Below are 21,902 nucleotides of genomic sequence, written 5' to 3'. Positions count from 1 at the left end.
AATTAGTGGCAAAAGAGAAGAAGAAAATTTGTTGGATTGGTGATAAATGAAGATTATAAATGGTTTACTTTAATTCAATTAGTTTAATTGGGATTCTACTATAAATACAAAAATATTAATATTTTTTGGATAAGTCAGAAGACAATACATTATTTATTTAAAGTAATATATTTGACAAATAGTTGTAATGTTTTGGATTGAAGAGGATTTTAAAATAAATAAAGATGTCAATGTAATTTATTATAAGAAAAAATAGATTTTTTCTATACAAAGATATAATAAATGAAAAAATACTTTTGAAAATATAGATCCAATGAGGTAAATATTTATTTTTTGAAACCATAATTTAGATTAAGTCTTCAAGCAACCAAATGTTACAACAATCCTGTTTTCAAGTATCTTAAGAATATATGAATTCTACATTAGATTTTGGATTTGTGAAAGATATGTATTTAGAGATACAAAAACATAAAATCAAAAATAAAATTTATTGAATTGTTGTTTGTTGGAAGAAAATAATATAAATTAGAGAATTAAGTTTTCAAATTTTAGAACCCATTTCCAGGTCTTAATGTTTTAGTGGGTGTAATTCATAAAACAAGGTGCATATAATAGTATTATTATTTTATTGACTTATTATAAACGACAAAAAATTATATAAGTTGAATATCCTTTAATTAGTTACAATATATTATTATTGTATTGTAAAATTCAAGGTTAATAAAATCTTCAACTAGTACAAAGAGATTAAGCACCATCAAACAACCAACCCAAATTCTTTTTAAGATCAATTACATATTAAGATTGATTGTGGATGTTGCTCTCTCAACATTAACTTTTGCAAGAGGTTTTGACATTGTCCACTTTTTTTGAAAAAACCCATAAACTCTTCAATGAATTAACTCTCTTCTCTACACAAAACACTAATATTCTCGAACTGTCTCCAACTAATCATACTCACCTTCCTCATACCATTTTTCAATACTTTGTATCTATTTATTCAATTATCTATCCATTCTTCACCTTTCATATCCCAATAAGGGGTTTCAAACATGGCGATAAAAATTCAATGGGTAGTAAAATTTGAATCAGGATTTGATATTTTGAATGATCCTGGAAATATCAGGTGCTGAATCCCAATTATTTGGTTTTTGGAAAGTGCTATGTTTGAAACCCCTTATTCAAACAACATAAGCAGCAAACATCACAGACTGGGCAATCAAACAGAACGGAGCTGGATCAGCAATCTCCGAAGAGCAATTCCATTGCAGGCCATTACGGTGGACAACGGAAGCGCCACAGTGTGTGCTGCGAAGGTGGACTGATCAGAGGCGCCGCGACGAATTCAGAGGAAAGCGGGAGTAGCACAGCCAGATGCAGCAGCAACGGCGAGGAAGGCCACCTGGCAACGACGCCCGAGCGAAGGACGCCGCACAGGTGGGTTTAACAGCGACGAGGACGAAGAAGGCGAGCTTGGGACTACGCTAGAATGCCGGGGGAGTCGCCCACGTTGGTGCAGCAGCAGCAATGGCGAGGAGGGGCGAGCTGGCAATGAACCTGGCGAGATAGGGGACGCGTACCGGTGGGTGCAGCAGCGAAGTGCGGCGTTACAGTACAACATTCAAGCAGAGCACTTATGCACTGAATCTGGACTCTGCTACTGTGAAGCGCACTTCACAGTGAACGTTAACTTCGAGAACTCTGATTCAGTTCGAAGTTTCACACTCACTACTGTCGAATGGCCGTCGAGAACCACCAAGGTCTTTGCGATGAATCAAATTTCGGATAGATGTGGAGAAGAGGGAGGCTGGATTGGATGATACTGGCACCCAGCTCGAGTACTGCAAAATCCAGAGGCGAGTGACAGATATCAGGTGTCGCAGCCAGATGCACGTGCTGCCTAGAGTGGTTCTAGTGTGGGTTAAGGGCCCACGGCTGTCTCCCTTCTACGCAGACGTGCTTGGTAATTGGGGTGCTTGAGAACCCTAAGAGTGGAATCATCACACAAATAGGGTTAGGAGAACGCGCGTATTACATGTCACGTCGGTCTGGTCACCAAAGCGTGTAATTCAAACGCAACTGCGAGTCTGTTATGGGAACATCGAAGCCGTGAGTTGATTCAACTAACGATGCAATTATTTGGTCGCTGGGTTATGATTTCTTGATCATGATTGATGTTAACCATGACATAGTGCAATTATGGTGTTTGTGGTTGAATTTGAAGTGGAATCATGGATTGATCAGTGCCAGCATCGTCGTGGGTTATCGGTCCATCAACAACTCATGCCTTGCTGGTACTCATTTTTTTCCATATAAGTGGTCCGATTCCTCAGAAGTTGAATGGAAGTTTACACAGACTTTCACGTGAATCCGTTGGCTCGGCAATTGAAATGGGCTGATAACTAAGGTTGGACTTCAAGTTCATGTCTTCAGGAGTTCAAAAAAAGAAAGTCGTGTAGCCTTCTGCACGTAACGACTCTATTTACGTTGTTAGGTGCAAGCCTGCAGAACATCTCTGTGTAGTGTGATGGTCGCCAACCGAAAGAGTTAGTGATCTTTCCTTGCTGAACGAGGTTTGTAAGAGGTTTTGATATTCTTGCATACTTCCTGCAACTGCTTCCTGAAAGCAGCATCACTAACGTCAGTATTTTGTTACGGTGTGGTCTCTTTTTGAGTGCCGAGCATCTCTCCGGTATGTTAACTCGGCTTTTGTGATAATTCGAGTTTCTGATAATTGAGGAAGTCGTGGTTTTTCTCCATCATCAAGTGCTGCTTTTGAGAATGAGTGACGTCACGGAGGATTTAATGTAAACGTACAAAAATATTTTCTGCAGCGCGAGGAAATGCATCCAACCTGTGCGTAAAAGTAAAGTTTTCACCACGAAGAGATGATAACTCATTGTGATGTTTGACATTTTCCAGTTGAAAACTGAGTTTGATACAGTATTTAAACCTCAAGGACAGATACCGGACTTCTTGGCTGGTCAAAACTATAGCAGAGGCATAAAAAACCCCTGATTTAGGTACAGAGTACTAGTTGAAATTGAATAGCATTAGAGTGACTAGTGACAAAAGTATTGTTTGCTGATCATTATTCTCCTGCTTCGCGTAATGCCCAAGATCTCATTATGGTTATAGAGATGATACTTTTGCTTCGAGGAAACTGCTAAACAACGCGCACGTTTTGTTATTGCAGATACTGTACGTCCACATACTGTACGATCATGGTACGAGGAGACACTATACGAGCAGGTACACTGCCGCATGAACATGCACTTATAGCGGACACAGAGAGCACCATTATTTATGTTCCCAACTCCTCCTGCGTCCTTTGTGTTCATCACCAAGCATATTTCGTTATTTGTTGTTTGTCTTGGGAGCCTGGCGCCGCTGTTGTGCAAGGGAGTTGAAGAACTTTATCCGATCAGTCGGTAGATAAGTTGATCAATGAGTACCTGAATCGTTCAAATGTAGACTCCATTTAGCATTAGTTTTAGAATACAACGGTTGAAAATTTTGAGACTCTCCTCAATATAGTGCTATGGTCACAATCGGTATGACAACTTTGTTCATAGGTGGGCCACGTAGGTAACACGAATAGTGGACTGAGTTTGTTATAAATGGGACAAGACACTTGAATCAATCCCCAAAGTTCAAACTCTTTTCGAAAAGTAGGTTCCTGGTCTTCACGCTCCATTGAGGGAGTAGAAACAGATACCTTGACTTCAAAGGTGGCATCTCAGTAGACCTGTCTCTTTCAAAGACCTCTTCGGAGCGTAAAGCTTCAGAGTCAAAGGTTGGAACTTAAACTCTCTGTGTTCTAACTGATTTGGATCCTGTAATTGAGGATGTATCTCTTTTTTGTACCTCACACAAGATTTGTGATATCTAAGATCGAGCTGTCATACTTAGTACATGGATAAGTTCAGAATTCTCTCTGGTTTTTTCATGCAAAGACTACTTTACTCCTGTGGTCCAAAAGTTACGTAGGTAGGTTTTCAAGGCTTCAGTGTTGAAAAAGAAGCGGGACAAGCAGTTGTACAGGAACCTCACAGAACTTTTTCCTTGCCTGCGAAAACCCAATTCTTTTGAACTATCCTCACACAAGATGACATTGTTACTGGTGTTTCCTACATCTGATAGAAAGCGTAGTTTTGGCACACGTTGGCATCACGGAGATAGAGATTGTTGTTCAGCTTCCAAGTCGTTTTGGTGTGTATCCTGAGAAGTTGGAAAAGTCTTCATCCAGGAGAGGCACTTGCTCAGGTTCCCTGGATTCCCAGTTATCCACGATGCCTTGTTTACTCTACATTTTGGTCTCTAAGGCAGCTTCATCACGAACGTTGTTGTGATTGTCGCATTTCAATATTGAGGATCTATAAAACGATCTAAAGCACATAATACCGAAACTGTTATTAAGGATCCTGTCTTTTGTATTAGCAGCGCTTGTCTGCATCCGAAAAGATCTGGGCCCGTGCCATTGTTGCAGTAATTGAGCTGGTGGTAATATTCTCACGTGTCGTGAGTTTAACGAATTGGAGATTCTCCGAGTATAGAAACAGATCAGCTCAGGTACATCATTTTGAAAGCGGTAGAAAACACCAAAGAGTGAACACGGTTCGGTGACCAACAATTCCACTCATCCACAGCTGATCCATGAAGTCACCCAGTTACCAACTTATATCCTTTAACTCCAAATCCTTCAAACTAAGAGAGCCGTCGTGCACCTATGCACAGGACTTTCAGTGCAGACACGCATTTCCCAGCTTACCAGCAGCTTGATGCTAAACCGCAACACCACAATTGTATTATAGTCCTAGATCGACTGAACTTCCAGCTGAGCACATCGAACGCGGTGCCTTCATCTCTACGCTGGTGCTGGAAGTGCCTCGAGATGATAATAATCGCAACACCCACATCAGTAATCGAACAGCGTCAAAAACCTCCGCGGATTCCGCAGTAGCGGTTTCATACCTAGAAACTATCTATCACGTTCTCCAATGAGATGGCGAGCAAAGCCAAAGACAGCCACGAGGACAAAGCAGAGCGAGAACACGCTGCACAAGACAAGTGGCTACATTCTGTCCACAAGCTGCAGTTGGTTAAACATTCGCCCCTAATCACGCCTATGGGCTTATAGATCGAAGACCGTGGGGAACAGGCTCCCCTTATTTCCGTGGAACGGTTATAGGGACTTAAATAAGTGTCGGGAATAGGCCTCCAGGGGATGGCTATGGATAGGCATGCAGGTCACGGTCAAAGACCTCTTTAGTGGTGTCCGATCGTCACGTGTGGGATGGGTCCTGTCAGCTTGCGGATGGCGTGAATGATATATGGATGCAATTTGTGCCATGTTAAGGGTGGATGGATGAAAATATCCATCGAAGGGGAATCTGTGATTTAACCTTAGTTCTGGTACTTACGAAGCAACACTTTCCATAGTTAATGCCAACCTCACGAATGTTGCAATTAGATGCCTTCACATTAAAAGGTATGATTTTTATTAGGATTCGTTACTCGTATATATTTATATATATATGGTTTCGCACACAAATGTTACTCGTCTGAGTCTTTAAAATATCGGTCCATTTGAAACTAACCCATCTATAAATTAGTAAAAAGATTGAACCTTCAAATAATATTACTGCTGGTTATAATCAAGTTTTAACTCTTGAACCACCATAGTTGAGAATTTTAGCTACAACTAACATCATCAAGGTTCGAATACCACAATTTTTAATTACCATGCCATTATTCGTTTTACGAAAAGAAATTAAATATGATCTTTCACAGCACCAACAATATTAATCTTTTTCATTTTGTATTTTTTTTCCTACTTATGTTTGTAATGTTGAAGGTTTAAAGAAAGTTTGATGTGTTATTGAATAATAATGAACTGATTAGGTGCCTGATTCTGAAATTTAGTGAGTGTGTGTAAAACATTGTCAAATTCCATTCAGAAAATAAAAATAGAACAACATAATTTTTTTTTACAAAAAGAAGAAGAAGAAAAAACCTGAATATTTCATTGTTCAAGTGACAAGAATTTTACATTGATAAATATAAACACTAAAAAATATCTTGTTTGTATTTTAATGTGTTGTATTGTATAATGATTGATGTTAAATAAACGTGGATATATATATATATATATATATATTGAAACTTTTTATAACAAAAACATTAAATTTTTCGTTGTGTCAAAAGAAGAGTTCAGAAAAGGAATTCTTGTATTTATACAGAACAAAAATGATTATTTATTTATTTTTGGCTTCACAAAAATTAAAAAATAAGAATTAAAAAAAATACTGAATGAAATTTCTTCTATTTTATCAGCAACTTAAAAAAAACAGAAATTCTATAAAATCACTTACAATTTTTGTAATTGCTTCACAATACTACAGTACAGTTCAGTAAAATTCTTGGAATAGGTTCCACCATTCTGCAAAAACATAAGTCCTCAATAAAATTCAGTTCACCATATATATTATCGTTCATTATTGTAGCAATTGATTCTCAACTCATAATAATACTAATAATATTAATAAAAATAATAAAACCAGGATGACAGAGTTCACCAGATGAAGGGAACACCAAGCCAAATACACACACAAACCACAACATTCTCTTGTATGTGATAACAGAGAACCAGTTCAAGCAGGGTCGCATGTACAGCCAGAGGAATTATAATAAATAAACACAAACTCTACCTAAAATCCAGTTGGTTAGTGAATTAGTAAGTTATCACCTACAGTGAGTAAGTGAGTAAGAAAGTACCGCAAGTATATTTGTGCTCGCAGGAGCGAAAGGAGGAAGAGTGTTGGACGGGCATCGCGCGAGAGCTCGACGACTGGTGGCCTCGCAGCGAAGGTCGCTTTGTCGCGGAGCGAGAGAGTGTGGGCGCGCGCGACACAGCGAGCGATGGCAGGGTCGAGGCAGGGCCAAGGCAGGGTACGTGAGGGCAAGGGCGAGGTGATAGAGCAGGTCTCATGAAGCGTACACCTGTGGACACAGCCATGGTCACTTGTCATGTGGTGGTACAAGGTTGGGAGCGTCAAGCACTGGCTTGATGCAGTGGCGGAATTCTACGAGGAGGATCGCTCTTGGCACCACGTTCCTCAGACCCTCGTAGTTTAAGAAACTGTTTCTGGAACCAGTTCGTTTCGTTAAGCTCAGATCGCGTAGCCGTCGTCTTCTCTCCATGACGGAAAGAAATTTGTGAATAGGTTAAGTTCACTACAGTTGCAGCTTCAGTTGCGATGAGCGTAGTGAGGTTGATTGGTTTTGACGGCGCCGCGAGAGGTTTGGTGTGGTTTTTGCTCAAGGTACGTGTCCTCCTCCGTATATGTGATGGCGGAACAGAATGCACACTGCACCGAGGCTGCTTGATATTGTCATGAGTGGTTGATGTTTTCAAGAGCCTCTGTGGCTTGGACTGCTAGGAGGAAACCAACAGATTAAGAACTGATGTTCAATTCTACTCAAGTCTGGAGTGACGATTGTCCACTTCCGTGCAACACAACGACCGAGGGTTCTTCTGTCATTGCAGACTCTTGGATCACCTCCCTGATTTTTTTTACAAATGTCAAACAAAAAAGGCAACGAGAAGCATTCATATTATCTATTGTGCGTTTGCATTTGAAAGATACATACCCACATCTACTTGAAACCTTGGGACAATCTTAGACTAGCTTGTGTTACTTTCAGAGTGTTGTCGTAAAAGAACATGTTTCATTCGACTTCATTTTGAATAAACACGTAGACCATGCGCCTGAGAACATTTCATGTTTGCTTTGTTGCGCAGTCACTCATTCTGCACAAGACCATACAGATCATTGTTCCTGCAAGCTCCCCAAACCTTGATTCCCTCTGACATGCGCTTCCGTGTTCTGCAGTGACATGCTCTGCCCTCGACTGGTGAATTTCGCCACACGTCAAGGCCACTACAACTCGACATGCTCTCGTGGGTTGTGAGCAAGACTTTGGACAGCGTGTACAATCGTTCGGACGGAAAGGCCGAAGGTAGCGCAAGTTGAAATAAACGGAGAGTTGCAGTGCGACGCCGGAGTCGGGTGGGAAGTGGTGCGTTTGAGGAGGTTGGGTGAGGAGCTGTAGGAACGGACACGTGTTGGAGTAAGGAGAAGAACCTGATGTTGCAATCCTGTCTGCCTTACAAGCCAGTCATGTGGAATGACCTCTTCAGTGGGGCAGACCACAACTTGTCGAAGTCCTGTGTGGCACAGCAGCCGACCTCCACCTTGCCAACCACGTTTCCAGGTTCTTTCCACACGATGCTGCTCGTCACGCAGTGTATCCAGAGCGCGCAAGAGCGAGAGAGAAAGAGGGAGCGAGGGAGACAGAGAGAGAGAGAGAGAGAGAGAGAGAGAGGTGTGTGAGGAGGGGCAGAGAGGCTGTTGTGGAGAGACAAAGCAGGGTGCGGTGTGAAATCTGAGGAGTAGGTGCATGTCGTGGCAGTGGTGCAGAAGGGTGTTGTGATGGGATATTGTGGGGGAGTGGAGGTGGTGCAGTCGAGGGAAGGCGTCGTGCTGAGGGAGTGGGAGGGGTTTGGGAAAATGGTGTGGCAGGACGGGAAGGCACGAGCGGCAAGGATGGCGTGAGGAGCGAGGCGTTTTCAATGGGGAGCATGGACGTGGGGGTCCTGATGGCGGATCCGTACACGGAGGAGGATGTGGAGATTCTGGCAACGGGGTGCAACTTCCCGGCATACGATGCGGAGGAGGCGGAGGAAGAGCTGCCGCTGTTCGGGTATGCGAGCGAGGTTGTGAAACCAGGGTACAGCTGGGAGCCGTGCTTCGGGAATCTGGAGGATGTGGACGATCTGCTGAGGTGAGTAGGATTAGGAAGTGAACCTGGGGGAAAGGGTGAAGGGCGCATGATCATGGATGCAGCGATTGAGTGGATCGGGATGAGATGGGGCGACGGGGGTAGTTAGAGAGGAGGAGTGGAGGGGGTGTTGAGGACAATGGGGAGGGGGGGGGGGGGAGCAGGGGTGAGAGTTGCGCACGTTCATGAGACGCGTTGGAGGTTGTTGCATGGTTGGGAACGGGCGTGGTGAGGTGTATGGTGGGGTATGCATGTGTTTGTGAGAGTGGTGGATGGGTGGGCGATGTCGGGTGCTGAGGAGGATTGGCGGAGTAGGTCAGGAGTTGTGAGATGGTGAGCGAAGAGTGTAATGATGATGAGGGCACGCGTGTTGCAGCTCGGGACCGGAGTCGTGTTTCGGGGCAGCAGCCGGCGGAGGCGAGAAGGCAGAGAATGGCGTGCAAGTGCGTCATTCGGAATCACGGTCATGGAGCGAGCGTGGTGGAGCGGCGGAAGGGGTGGTGGATGGCGCACTGGTGGGAATGAGCGCGGAAGTGGTCGGAGGCGGCGGCGGTGGAGTTGCAGTGAGAGGCGAAGACGAGAAGGGCGAGGCGGGGAGGAGAAGGGCGGAATGCGGGGAGGAGCGATGGGGCGGTCCAGCATCAGTGGCGCGGTGCATAGCGAGGCAGTGCGTGCTGGACGGGGAGGTTAGTGCACTGGGTTGACGGCGAGCGTTGGGTGGTGAGTGGGAGGTGGTAGAGTGAGAGGGTGTGGGGAGTGGTGCGGCATGGGAATGGGGAATGACTTGGCATCGGGTGCAGGGTATGGGTGCAGATGCGGTGTCGTCGACGATGACCGGGGACGGTTGCGTGAGCATGGACACGTCGGGAGACGGGTCGCCTTGCGTTGTGCGGTCGGAGTTGGAAAAGGCCAGCATCGCTCAGGTGACGGGTGGGACGTGTGCATGGGTTGATGGACGTGTGTTGGAGGTGGGTTGTGGGTGGCAGGGACAATGTGGAGCGTGAGACGAGGCTGATGGTGGGAATATGGTGGGAATATGTCAGGCTCAGAGGGCGAGACGGCACGCCGCGAGCCGGAAGCGGATGGAAGAGAGAGCGAGGCGGCAGGTGTGCCAGCGGAAGGCGTTGCAGGGGACAGGTCGGTGGGGGAGTTTTCAGGCAGCACAAGCGCACATGCTGCAAGCGATGCCAGGGCCGTTGATTCCACAGGCGGCGCGGCTGAGCGCGCCATCGCTGGCGGCGATTCATGGGTACGCAGCTCCGCGGTCGAAGCTGTCACCGATGCAGTCGGCGATGAGGCCCGGGCCTCCATTCATGCAGGGGGGGTATGGTCCGGTGGGGGCGATCCGTCAGTTTCAGGCGGCGGCGCCCGCGGCGCAGATGCAGTTCGTGGGGTACCAGCCACCGTCTCCGTTCCAACCCGCGATGGGGGTGCCGCATCCGGAGTTCCGGCTGCGGGTACCGGTGGATTCGAGGAGTCGTGGATCGGGTGGGAGCAGCGGGAACATGACGAGGGAGGAGAAGGTGGAGAAGCTGCGGTACTTGCAGGGGATGCAGACGGGACGGGTGGCGGTGGAGCAGCAGCATTCGGGGATGGAGTCAGGTGGAGGAGTGGGACAGGCGAGGGGGATGTCGAGGCAAGTGGAGGTGGGGACAGCGAGTGGGAGCGAGATGAGGGCGGCGGGAATGGAGGGGGGGTATTCGCCGTCGCTGTCGGTGGGGCAAACAAGCTTGGAGACGACGTCGGAGGAAGAGAACAGGGCGATGGAAGGAGCGGTGCTGGGGCGACTGCAGGAGACGTTGAAATCGGTAAGAAAGGGGGGGGGGGTCGGTGGGGGGTGGCGAATTGTGGGCGAGGGTGGGTGGTTGATGGATGGTGGGGGGCATGGGGGGCATGGTTGTGCACGGAAGTGATGGGAAGGGATGGTTGGGGGTTGCAGTTGCAAGTGGAGACGAAGCTGTGCATCCGGGACGCACTGTACAGATTAGCGAGGAGCGCAATGCGGAGGAAAGGTCCGGGCGGGTGGGATGGCGAGGGGGAATGTGAGAGCGGCCTGGTGTCGGAGAGCGGGGACGGGGCATCGGATGGCGTGGAGAGCTCGGGGAACAGCGACCCGTGCTCATCGAGCAGGGTGTCGAGGTAGGAGAGAATGCGACATGGTGGAGGTTTGTAGAGGTGTGAGAATGGTAGCAGGGGGTAGGGGGTGGGTGGGCAGAGGGTGATGCTGATGGGTTGGAGTGGCGGGGATGTGCAGGATGAGCATGAACACGGATGAGACGGAAACGAATCCGATGGACCGCACGGTAGCGCACTTACTGTTCCACGAAGGTGCGCAAGAGGAGCAGGCCGGAGGGATGGGTTTTGGGGGAGCAGAGTGCAGTATGGCAGATGCGCAGAACAGTGGAGCGCCACTGCAGGGAGGGAGTGCAGGGGCGGGGAGGTGGGGTACGGACGCAGCGGATGGGCATGGAGCAATGTCGGCAGGGGCAATGCAAGGGGTGGAGATGGGTGGAGCGGCGTCGATTTGTGTGCCGATGGGGATGGTGACAGGCGGGAGTCCGATGGCGAGGTTGGAGGGCGAGTCGGGGATGCGTGGGTCGGCTATGGTGAGCGGGGGCGGTGGAGGGGCGAGCATCGGGGTGGAGGGGACAGGAATGTCGAACAGTGAGGTGTCGTACCCGATGGGAACACATTGTGGGAATGGTGGAGGAGCGGGTGAGGAAAGGACACAGAAGACGATTGGGGGGTGTGGGAATGGTTTGTGTAAAAAGCGGCTGGAGCACGCACTGGGATTTAGGGAGTTTGGTCAATTTTTTTCAGAAAGATGGGACAACGGGTGAATTGATGAGTCTGGTGATGAAGAAGTACGGAAAGTTTTATGGTTTACTTGTGAGGTACAATTAATCCTGGAATTTTTCTTTACGGACGTCTGTAATAATGAGTTGGTTGCTTTATTTAATGTTGGTTTAGGAGTTCTTATGGGTTGATGGGCTAAGTATTTAACTGTGTTGGTTAATTGACGTGATCGCTGTGTTGCATGATGAAGCCGATCGAGGTGACTGGCTGAGTGTCTTTTTTGTTTCCTTTGTCCTTTTGTTAGGTGTTTAGAGGAGTATGTGCACTGTCGGCTTGGCGAACAATGTTTTCAGAATGTTCGACGCTTTTTGACAGATTGGCTTTAAATAGTAGGTCCTTTTTTGGTTAGTGAGAGTGTTGGAATGGAGGTATGTGCCGGGTTTTATGATCAGAAGGTATTGGTCGGCTGTCTTATTGTGATTTGTACGTATTCTTGTCATCAGGTTATTTAGTGATAATATCGAACTAGTTGTGGAGTACTTTATCTCATCGGGACGGCTTTCTAGGGTTGTTCTGGATTGGGATTAGTTTTACATGATATTATAATTTTGCGATTTTTGTCTCATTTATTGGGCATGAATGATGTAGGATTTAGGATATAGCTGGTTTTTTTCCTCAAGCATTTTTGGTATGGATAGAATTTAGACTGATATTTCTGGCCCTTTGTCTTGATGTTAGGCGTTGAATTTTTTTTTAATCTTGCAGTTGATTTGGTTATTCCCCGGTGGGTAAATGTACTTGGTGATATTATTGCGTGCGTCTGGAACCGAGCAATTGAACACTCTATTCTAGATCCTTAAAACCTTTTAATATGTCAATAGTATGTTAATATGTATATCTAGACAGATGGATAGATTGGAAGATGGGTAGAACGAAATTGATGGTGGATTTACACCTTGTGCGTCAGCAACATCCTAGCCTCCAATTCGTCTTTTCGTAGAAGTCATGGTAGGTTTAGCTGGAGTGAACTGTGATAATCCTGCAGACCCTGATCTCCTGCAGATGGTTCTTGCCGCACTCCCGCTGGGAAGTAGAACACTGTCAGTGTGGCGTCGATTGCGAGTGCAGTTGAATTTTCTCTTCGCCGTTTTATGTATCAATTTCAAGCAGACGTAAGCATTACGTCATATAACCTAAGATTGGGGATGACTATACTCTACATTCATTCCTTTACTTGAATTTCAAGCTCTTATTTGTCTGCTGCATCATTATTTTAAGATGTAGTGTGTCGGCACCAGATTTGTAGCGGTGTCATTATTAACGTTAGCTCCGTGCTTTATATCTGGGATTTCTTTACCACAGATAGGCACGGAATTTCTTGCAGCAGGTTGAGTGTCGTTCATCTATAGATCTTTATGCCACCACTTTGAAATCTGGCTTTTCTGCGCACGTAGTGTTTGTGTTAGTTTAGAGTTGCTATGTTTTTGCCCTTGTATAATGTTTGCAGTTCGAGAGGTCTTTTGAAACTGATCGTTTGCAGAATCTTGTTTGGATTTGTATCAACAGTCTATGCGTGCGTGAGCTCGACACATTTTGCTCGAATTTATTATGCCCTTAATTTGATTTTGCCTCCTTGCCATTGCAGCCAGGTTGTTAAGAATCTGTGCCGAAAGTGCGGGGAGTAAGAAGGTGACATGGTCCGGTCTTAGTGAGATACAAGTAGCCCAGGCTCCGCAAGATGTCTTCGCGAAGCTTCTTTCCGCCCAGGCCGATGTGTGTCAATCTTTAGTGAAGTCTCCTGCAATAGGCAACCAATTGGATCAATCGAACAAACGATTGCAGAATGTTCTGGAGCGCGTGTCGCCGGTTAGAAGGGTATTGGTTCCAATGAAGTTGCAACCGATGGTCACAGGGGGCTGGCGCAAAGGATGTACAAAACCTTAGAGCCAGCAATGCATATTTTTAGCATGTTCGATCTCGTGAACAAAATAAGAGTGAGGCTGATGCGCGAACCTCGAGATGATTTCAATGGATACATGTCAGCATTGATGCAGCTGGAAGACGCTATTGATTATTTGAAGTAGAATTCGGTTGTTGCTGTTCAGTGATTATAAGAAGCTGTCACATACTTGCACGAGACCAATTTTCCGGACTCTGCGCGCTTGGTCCGACTCAATGAATCACTCATAATCCTGAAGCTCAACAACAAGGTATGTGTTCTTACTCATGGAACGCACCAAACCACAATGCATTTGTTGACATTAAATTACAGACATTTTCTTTTTAAGTTGTATTGAAGGGCTAGCTTCTTGCCATGGTTTCAGACCTCTTGTAGCCGGAACAAAGGAATGAATTTTGATAACCGTCTGTCACTCTATACCACTCTTATTTTATTTAATTTTTCTTCTATTCCTTTTCCTTTTTTTCTTCTCGTCGTTCTTATGGCTTGAAAAGTTCTCTAGGAATTGTGCCGTTACAATGGTCTACGGAGGTCATCAATTGTGTTCCTTGAGTAGTTTGTGGGGTTTTTGTGTTGTCACTTTGTATATGTGAGTTTATTAGGCTTCTGCGTCTTGTAGATTTGCTTGATACTCACAGAAAATCTTTGTGATCATGCTAACCTTGTGCACTCCGTTAATTCGTTGAAGTTATAGCATGCATTTAATATAGTTATGTCTTGTGAAGGGTCAATAGACTGATTGAAGCGTCTTAATTTCGCAGGCGGGGCACATGAGCTTGACGGTGGGCTATTTAGTCACTGCTCTCGGCAAGCTTGAGAAAGAATTCAAGCGCCTTTTACGTAAGGGATAGTTTTCTTAAAGACTTGTCCAACAGGATGGAGCTCCGAGAAGGAGATGCTCCTACAGGTGGTTATTTTTTGTGGAAAGACTATATCATGCCTAATTTCTTATGTGTGGTTTGTGCATACATGCTAGCAAGTAAAATAGGATATCATGCAACATATTCCAAGTCATCGTCGGAGGCTTATCTGACCTTTGCCTGCGCCCCCAGTTACTACTGCTGCGAGGCTAATGATATCTGTTATTACTGAATACCAAAGCTCTTGTCTTGATATACTTTCCTCATAAATCTCCTCGTAAAATCCGAGTCTAGTCTAGACGACCAAAAGCACATGACATGTTCTTTTCTTCAATGATGGTGAAGACAGGATGTACTGAAGCTTATCATGTAGCATGTAGTTTCGAGATTTGAGAATTCTTGCAAGTTCGATATTTGATATATTTACGTGCCACATTCCTTATGCCTACAGCTTGTTTATATAGCTGGGAATGCATCCTGGGAAAATTGAAGACTGGGTAAAGTTGCAAAAAGAAAGCATGTCATATGATGGCAGGGTTAAGCAGCTCTAAAGTTGGGTGGTCAATTATCTGAAATACGTCATTTCTTTATTTCCCAAGACTCTGATCAAGGTGCTCCAAATTGCCATAGTTTGGAGGGTGGTGAAGAAGTTGAAAAGATGGGACTGCCTCAGGGTACTGGTCAAATTTTACAAACTCTCGAAGGACTAGTTGAGGCCCGCGCCTGAGTTTCAAGATCCTGCTCTGCGTCACATATTTCTGGTGAGCAATATGTATTTTACTCGCAATCATGTGAAGAATATTGGTTTCGAGCCACTGTTGGGTGAAGACTTAGAGTCAGAAATTGGCCGCAAGGTAATCGCTTTTCATTCAGTACACAGGAAATCGGTGAGGTCTTTTGTACCATTTTGATCCAACTGATTGAAGTACTTGTGTAAACCTATGTTAAATTTTCGCAAACATTTGTCGTTTTATTTGTGAAGAATGATCTTTCTATTTATTTCATATATTCAGTGAGAACCTTTCTAAATAGAATCTTTCTATTTATATATTCAGTGAGAACCTGAACACAGTTATTTTTCAATCTGTAGCTGTCGCGAAGTGAAACGAAATTTCTACAAACTTGCTGACGACCCGTGCTCCAATGTCGCAGCCGCGATGGGCTCACTTGTTCTGGATGAAGCAAAGGACAATGTGATTTGGTGCGGCAAATATAGAGATCATTTAACACCAGCCCTTAATGAGTCTGTTCAAACTCAGGTGAAGTGGATCACATCAGAACAACAATTGAGAGATAGAATCTTGGCAGCTGTCATACAAATGGTGATTTCTGCGCACCGGAGCTATCTGGTACAGTTTGAGCCTTTACTCGAGAATTGTACACGCAATTCAGAAGAGTATATAAAGTATTCTCCCGAAATGCTGGAAACAATCTTAGGTTTTTTGTTTTCAGGCTGTAGATAGTTTAAATGAACGGTAACTGACCACAATACCCGAGGGTGAGGTCTCCTGACAAGACAATCAAGCAAACCCTTTAATTAAGAAACCTATTTAGTTGATTAAGCAGAAACTGGCAACAATTTGTATCCAAGTTTGTATGTGAGATAAACAACATAATTCCATGCCATGGATCCTGATCGCCACCAACAAAGGCTTGCTCAGATAGGTTCTATCGTAAGATTGAAGCTCTTATGCAGTTATCTCCCCGAGCTGTACAGGAGGTGATAATGGGTGGTGGTGCAACTTCAGCTAAGTGTTCAGATGGCAATAGACTTGTAGCATGATATAGCTGTGTTACTTGAGACCATTAAAGCACAAAAAAGTAAAGGCAACATAGTACACAATTCAAGCTCTATTCACAATTTTCTACATCACATTGTGCAACCCAAATTGCTACAGAAGAAGAAAAAAACAACCCTTGCAGAAGTGTTGCCCCACGATGGAACAGAAGTATGATGGAGACCTGGGCGTTGGGCAATTACTTTCAGAAATTGAGGTTGAAAGTCACTTAGAATGAATAAGGTGACATTGCACAATAAGGGTAGTGGTGAAGGAGTCCCTATAATTTGATATGATTGACAGTCTATGCAATTGCATCTTTCAAAACAAGGGTGTGTTATGAAGTGGCAACATATGCATTGGTGTGAGGAGATTCAACATTTGAATGATATTTTGTTTGGTATTATATTGATTAGAAATTCTTGTCTTGTTAAGCAAGGGATAATACAATGTTGTTATTTTATATAATATAATAATACTTGTTGAAAATAATATTAATTATATATTTAATTTTATATATTTGATATATTGATGATAAGTCAATTTTTTTTAAATCTATTATAAATAATATTAAAGTACTTAAAATATATTAAAAGTATATTTTTAATATAAAATTTATAAAATAAAATATGTGTTAAGATGTATTTTATTTATATATATGTATACATATATTATACAAATTGATGATAGTGTATACATATACTAGCATCAATTTATACCAAAAGTACATTATTATGCAAATATGGCATTACTTGTGATAATATTAAATTAGAAATAACACTAGCACAATGTAATGTATCACCATAAATATGATTGGATTTGAATGAGATTAATCATAGTGAATTTATATGTAAATACACTATATTTGTAGAAATATGATCAATAAATAGTTCAAACTTAATAGTGATAATAAAACTATAACGATGACTTTATATTGTTGGAGAAATTCTTTGCTACTCTCAATTTATAGTTTTCTCTTTTTCTTTCTTCATTATCAAATCCTTATTTGTGTAACTCATACAATATTAACTTTTATCTAAAGAGTGTCCGAAACATACATATTTACTCTAATATTTTCCTATTTGATTAAATAGAAATAGGTAAAAGTAGATTTATCTCATAATATTTTTTAGAGAAGCTTATTAGAAGCTTCATAGATGTTACTTTGTCTTTATATGTGTTTGTAGTTGATTGGTAGGTTAGAAACTTAATCAACAAGTTAACCACATGTAGTTAGCTTGCGAAACAAGCTAACTACATGGTATAAATATAGAAAACTTGTCTTGTAAGTTAAGATACATGTCTTGCAAAGTCAACATATTTTGGAGGTCCTATAGGACATTGCTACATAGCTCTTAATTAAGAGTATATATGGAGGTAAGAGTGAAGCCTTCTTCACTTTTATCAATGCCTTTTTAGTCCTTAATCTTGTTTTAAGATTTTTTAATTTTCTTATTTTTGGCAATAATCATTTTAATTTAATATTGTATCATCTTTCAATAATTTTCTAGTCTTTTTGAATGATACAAGAGTGTATTGACATTTTAATTCTTTGAGGTTCATGTCCTTGATAGTTTGAGAAGAATCCTAACTCATTGTTCTTGTCTTGTTTTGAAAATGAGTGAATTATTCCACTTCTATTGTTGTATTTTGAAGGTTATAAATTACTCATCTTTAAATAAATAAATAAATAAATATATAAATATATATATATATATATTTAATCTTAATTTTTTTCTTAAAGAGAGTAGATTATTCTTTTTTGTAGAAATTTTTATTTGACATTAGAAGTTGCAGATTATCTTCCTCTAATTTGATTTGTGGATTTGTCATATTATTTGAAATGGAAGGAAAAATTATAGATGTTACACTTAGCAGTTGTGATGATAGATTTGCAACTATTATAGATCTTCACCAACTTTTCAACATTCTTAGGATGGAAATTTCATGCATTAGTAGAGCCAAAAAAGAAATATTAATCCTATGTCTTATGGAAGAAGCTTAGCGTCTGTATCAAGAAGTTGTGTAATTGAAGGAAGCAAGTAGATCAACTTCAAAACCAAATCTAGGAATTTTTGCTTCTACAAGTATAAAGAAGACAAAGATTAGTATGCCCAAGAAGTTTGATGGAATAAGATCAAAATTTTGAGGATTTCTATAATAAATCAAGCTTTACTTAAGATTTCATTTCTTCCAATACTTTGATGGATTTATTTAAGTTAGATTCTTAAGTACATTTTTATTTAGAAGTGTTTTCTCTTGGTTTGCATCTTAGATGGAAAAGACTTTATGACTCTTTTATGATTTTAATTCATTCTTAGAGGTGTTTATACTCACATTTGGAAAAAGAGATTGAAAAAGAATAGCAAAAATCAAGCTCTTATCTTTATGACAAAGATTATAGTCAGCTATCATATATGCTACTGAATTTCAAAATCTTTCTTGTGATATGGTTTGGAATAACAAAGATCTTATCAATCAATTTTGATATAGATTAAAGAACAACGTCAAAGATTTATTATTGACAATGCGAAAAGTAAGATTTTTGAAATAATTTATTGCTCAAGTTATTGCATGCAATAATTAATTATTTGAAAGGTATCAAGAACAAAGATTTGGGTGAAGAAGAATAAATCAAGTAATAATGGCAGCTCTTAAGTTTTTATAAACTTATTCATCTAGGTCAAAACTAATATAAATTGATATGGTACATTTTAAACCTCTTACTTAACAAAAAAAGATTCATTGTCATCAAGAAGGTTTGTACCTTTATTGTAGAGAACTCAAGTTCACTATTCAATATTATTTAAAAAAACTAATCAATCACAAATTAAAGAGCATGGTTATGAATGAGGGCAATGTTTTGGAAAATAAGTTTCTCCAACTACAATAAGGATCTTGTGGTTGGAATCTTTTATAATTCCTAATAAAGATTCTATATTTTCTTTGAATTCTTTTACCTTGTTTTATAATGGAAGTTATTTTAGGACCAAAAAATCACAAAGTCTTAGCCTTCTTGGATTCAAGAGTTTTAGACTATTTTATAGATAAGGACTTTATCAAAAAATAAGATGTATCCTTAGTTAAGAAAATCAAACCTGTACATGTAGAAGTAATAGATGGTTGTTTATTGTCTTCTAAAGATGTTATAGATGAAACTATTCTTGTAGAAGTAGCAACTAGTGGTCATAATAGTTTAGTAATATTTAATGTAACTAGATATATTTCTAACCCAATTATTTTAAGATTATTATGGTTAAAAAGGTATAATCTTCAAATAGATTAGATTTCTTATAATCTTGATTTTTTCTATAATTTAATCCAAGTTTTTGCTAGAAAAATAAAAATCCATAAGATTGATACATCCAAACCATTATTGGTAGGTACAAAAACTTTCATGCATACTGCAAAAGAAGAATCAACTTTTGTTATATATGCCACACCTATTGTTAATAGAAAAAGATTTCAAAAAGTATTTCAAGCCAATATCAAGATTATCAAGATATTTTTGAAAAAAAGAATGTAGATATTCTTCTAGAGCATTGTCTTAATGATTGTTCCATCAATCTTTAAGATTGAACTCAACCATTATTTGGATCAATCTATAGTCTATCACAAAACGAATTAACTATATTCAAAGAATACATTAATGAAAGGATCAATCTATAGTCTATCACAAAATAAGTTGACTATATTCAAAGAATACATTAATGAAAATTTGGCTAAGAACTTCATACGCCATTTTAAACCTTTAATTAAGGCTCTTATCTTATTTGTGAAGAAAAAAGATAAATCTCTACAAATGTATATAAAATATTAAGGACTCAAGAAGATCACCATCAAGAATAGGTATCTTCTATCTCTTATTTCAAGACTTTTTGATCAACTAAATCAAATAAAGATCTATATAAAAATAGATCTACAAGGAGCATACAACCTCATATGCATTGAAGAATAGAAAACTACTTTTTGAATCAAGTAGAGGAATTTTAAATATAATGCCATGCCTTTTGGACTCACAAATACACTAACTACTTTTCAACATCTAATAAATGATGTTTTTTGTGAGTTTCTTAATAATTTTGTCATCTGTTATTTAGACAATATCTAGATCTATTCTAAGAATATAGAAGAGAATGAATTTCATGTTTGTTACGTATTATAAAAACTAAGAGATATAAGATTATATACCAAGATAAAAAAATTTGTATTTATATTACTTAAGTTGACTTTCTAAGATACATCATTTCAAACAATGGTTTTATAATGGATCCTAAAAAGATCCAAATTATTGTAAATTGAAAGATCTCAAAATTAATTAGAGATGTGAATTTTTTTTAAGATTTACTAATTATTATTAGATCTTCATCAAGAACTATTTTTAAGTTACAACCCCTCTTATATACTTGACATGTAAAGATAAAATTGAGTGAATTAAAGAAGTTGAAGCATCTTTTGAAGCCTTAAATACAACATTTATTTCTACACCAATTTTATAATGTGTTGACTTTTTAAAGGCATTCTTTAAGAAAACAAATGTATTAGATTTTGCTATGAGTGTTGTTTCGTCACAAATAGAAGCAGATGACAAGCTCTACTTCATAGCTTTTTATTCTAAGAAATTTTCAACAGTGAAGATTAACTATGAGATCGATGACAAAAAGCTTTTGACTATCATGGATTTATTTTAAGAATGGCATCATTATCTAAAAAGTGCTTTTAGTCCAATCATCATGTATATGGATCACAAGAACCTCAAATACTTCGTGTCAACCCATATTTTTAATTATTGCCAAGCTTATTAGAGTATGTTTTTATCAAGTTTATTTATCAACTCAAAAAACAATAAGGTTTGTCAAAAGTCCTTTCTAAACATTCTTATCTTATATCAAAAGAAAGAAATGCAACTTTTAATTAATAAAGAATGATTGTCTTGAAGTTAGAATATTTTTTTATCTTCAAGCAATAAACATTGACTATTGATTCAACCTTTGTAAAATAAATTCAATCAAGTATGTCCTCTAATCCTCTTATTTATGATATCAAGAACAATTCTTCTAAATTTTATGATATTTCTAAGTTTGAGTTTAAAAATAATCTATTATATTTTGAAGAAAAATTATATATTTCAAAAGACAAAGTACAATTACGTATTTTTCAAATTCATCATGACTTTTCAGTATTTGAATATTTTGGATATAATAATACTTTGGAATTAATGTCAATTGATTTTTGGTAGCCTCAAATGTGGAAAGTAATTTATTTAATCTACTTTATACAATCATGTGATATTTGTTCAAGATCCAAAATTCTTTATCATTGATCTTATGGACTTTTTTAGCCATTATCTATTTTGAAATAACCATGGTCTTTCATTTCTATGGATTTTATTACAAATCTTTCAATCTCAAATTTTTATGATTTTATATTTGTAATAGTAGATTATTTTACTAAGATGGCACATTTTGTAGTATGTACAAAATCTATCACCAATGAAGAAATAGATAATTTTTTTTCTTGAAAATATCTATTGCTATTATGGATTACATAAATATATTATATCAAAAAAAAAGATTCAATTTTTATCAAGATTCTAAAAAATTGTTTTTGAGATTCTAAAGGTCGAAATAAAGCTCTCTTTGATTTTTTATCTTCAAATTGATC

At 40.1% G+C, this 21,902-nt stretch overlaps 1 protein-coding gene and 2 long non-coding RNA genes across 22 annotated transcripts; 2 read left to right on the top strand and 1 right to left on the bottom strand.

Moving 5' to 3' along the window:
• The first annotated feature begins 1,226 nt into the window (after positions 1-1,226).
• Positions 1,227-3,868, top strand: LOC149988117 (uncharacterized). 4 transcript variants are annotated; one of them, XR_016505402.1, is made up of 3 exons: positions 2,116-2,692; positions 2,923-3,023; positions 3,197-3,868. It is a non-coding gene; the product is annotated as an uncharacterized LOC149988117 (long non-coding RNA). The 4 variants fall into 4 exon arrangements; XR_016505401.1 differs by lacking the exons at positions 2,116-2,692; positions 2,923-3,023 and adding an exon at positions 1,227-2,109; XR_016505404.1 differs by lacking the exon at positions 2,923-3,023.
• Positions 3,869-4,948: 1,080 nt separating this feature from the next.
• On the bottom strand, positions 4,949-7,018 carry LOC149988116 (uncharacterized). The gene is made up of 2 exons (XR_016505400.1): positions 6,778-7,018; positions 4,949-6,442 (listed from the first exon to the last, which is right to left on the bottom strand). It is a non-coding gene; the product is annotated as an uncharacterized LOC149988116 (long non-coding RNA).
• A 1,123-nt stretch (positions 7,019-8,141) lies between these two features.
• LOC112288721 (uncharacterized) lies at positions 8,142-16,312 on the top strand. Of its 17 annotated transcripts, XM_090254134.1 has the most exons (12): positions 8,142-8,277; positions 8,586-8,847; positions 9,221-9,530; positions 9,645-9,767; positions 9,888-10,652; positions 10,784-10,983; positions 11,099-11,738; positions 12,703-12,812; positions 13,286-13,850; positions 14,362-14,507; positions 14,912-15,221; positions 15,613-16,312. In XM_090254134.1, exons 1-7 carry the CDS (start codon positions 8,151-8,153, stop codon positions 11,682-11,684), a joined length of 2,373 nt encoding a protein of 790 aa, XP_090110260.1. In that variant the 5' UTR covers positions 8,142-8,150; the 3' UTR covers positions 11,685-11,738; positions 12,703-12,812; positions 13,286-13,850; positions 14,362-14,507; positions 14,912-15,221; positions 15,613-16,312. The 17 variants fall into 17 exon arrangements, with proteins under 17 accessions (XP_090110260.1, XP_090110262.1, XP_090110261.1 ...); XM_090254136.1 differs by lacking the exon at positions 12,703-12,812; XM_090254135.1 differs by lacking the exon at positions 12,703-12,812 and having other exon boundaries at positions 14,912-15,347; positions 15,551-16,312.
• The last annotated feature ends 5,590 nt before the right edge of the window (positions 16,313-21,902 follow it).

This window comes from Physcomitrium patens, chromosome 11, assembly GCF_059467195.1.
Source record: "Physcomitrium patens ecotype Gransden chromosome 11, ASM5946719v1, whole genome shotgun sequence".
Taxonomy (NCBI): Eukaryota; Viridiplantae; Streptophyta; class Bryopsida; order Funariales; family Funariaceae; genus Physcomitrium; species Physcomitrium patens.
This window is presented reverse-complemented; position numbering and strand designations above follow the sequence as displayed.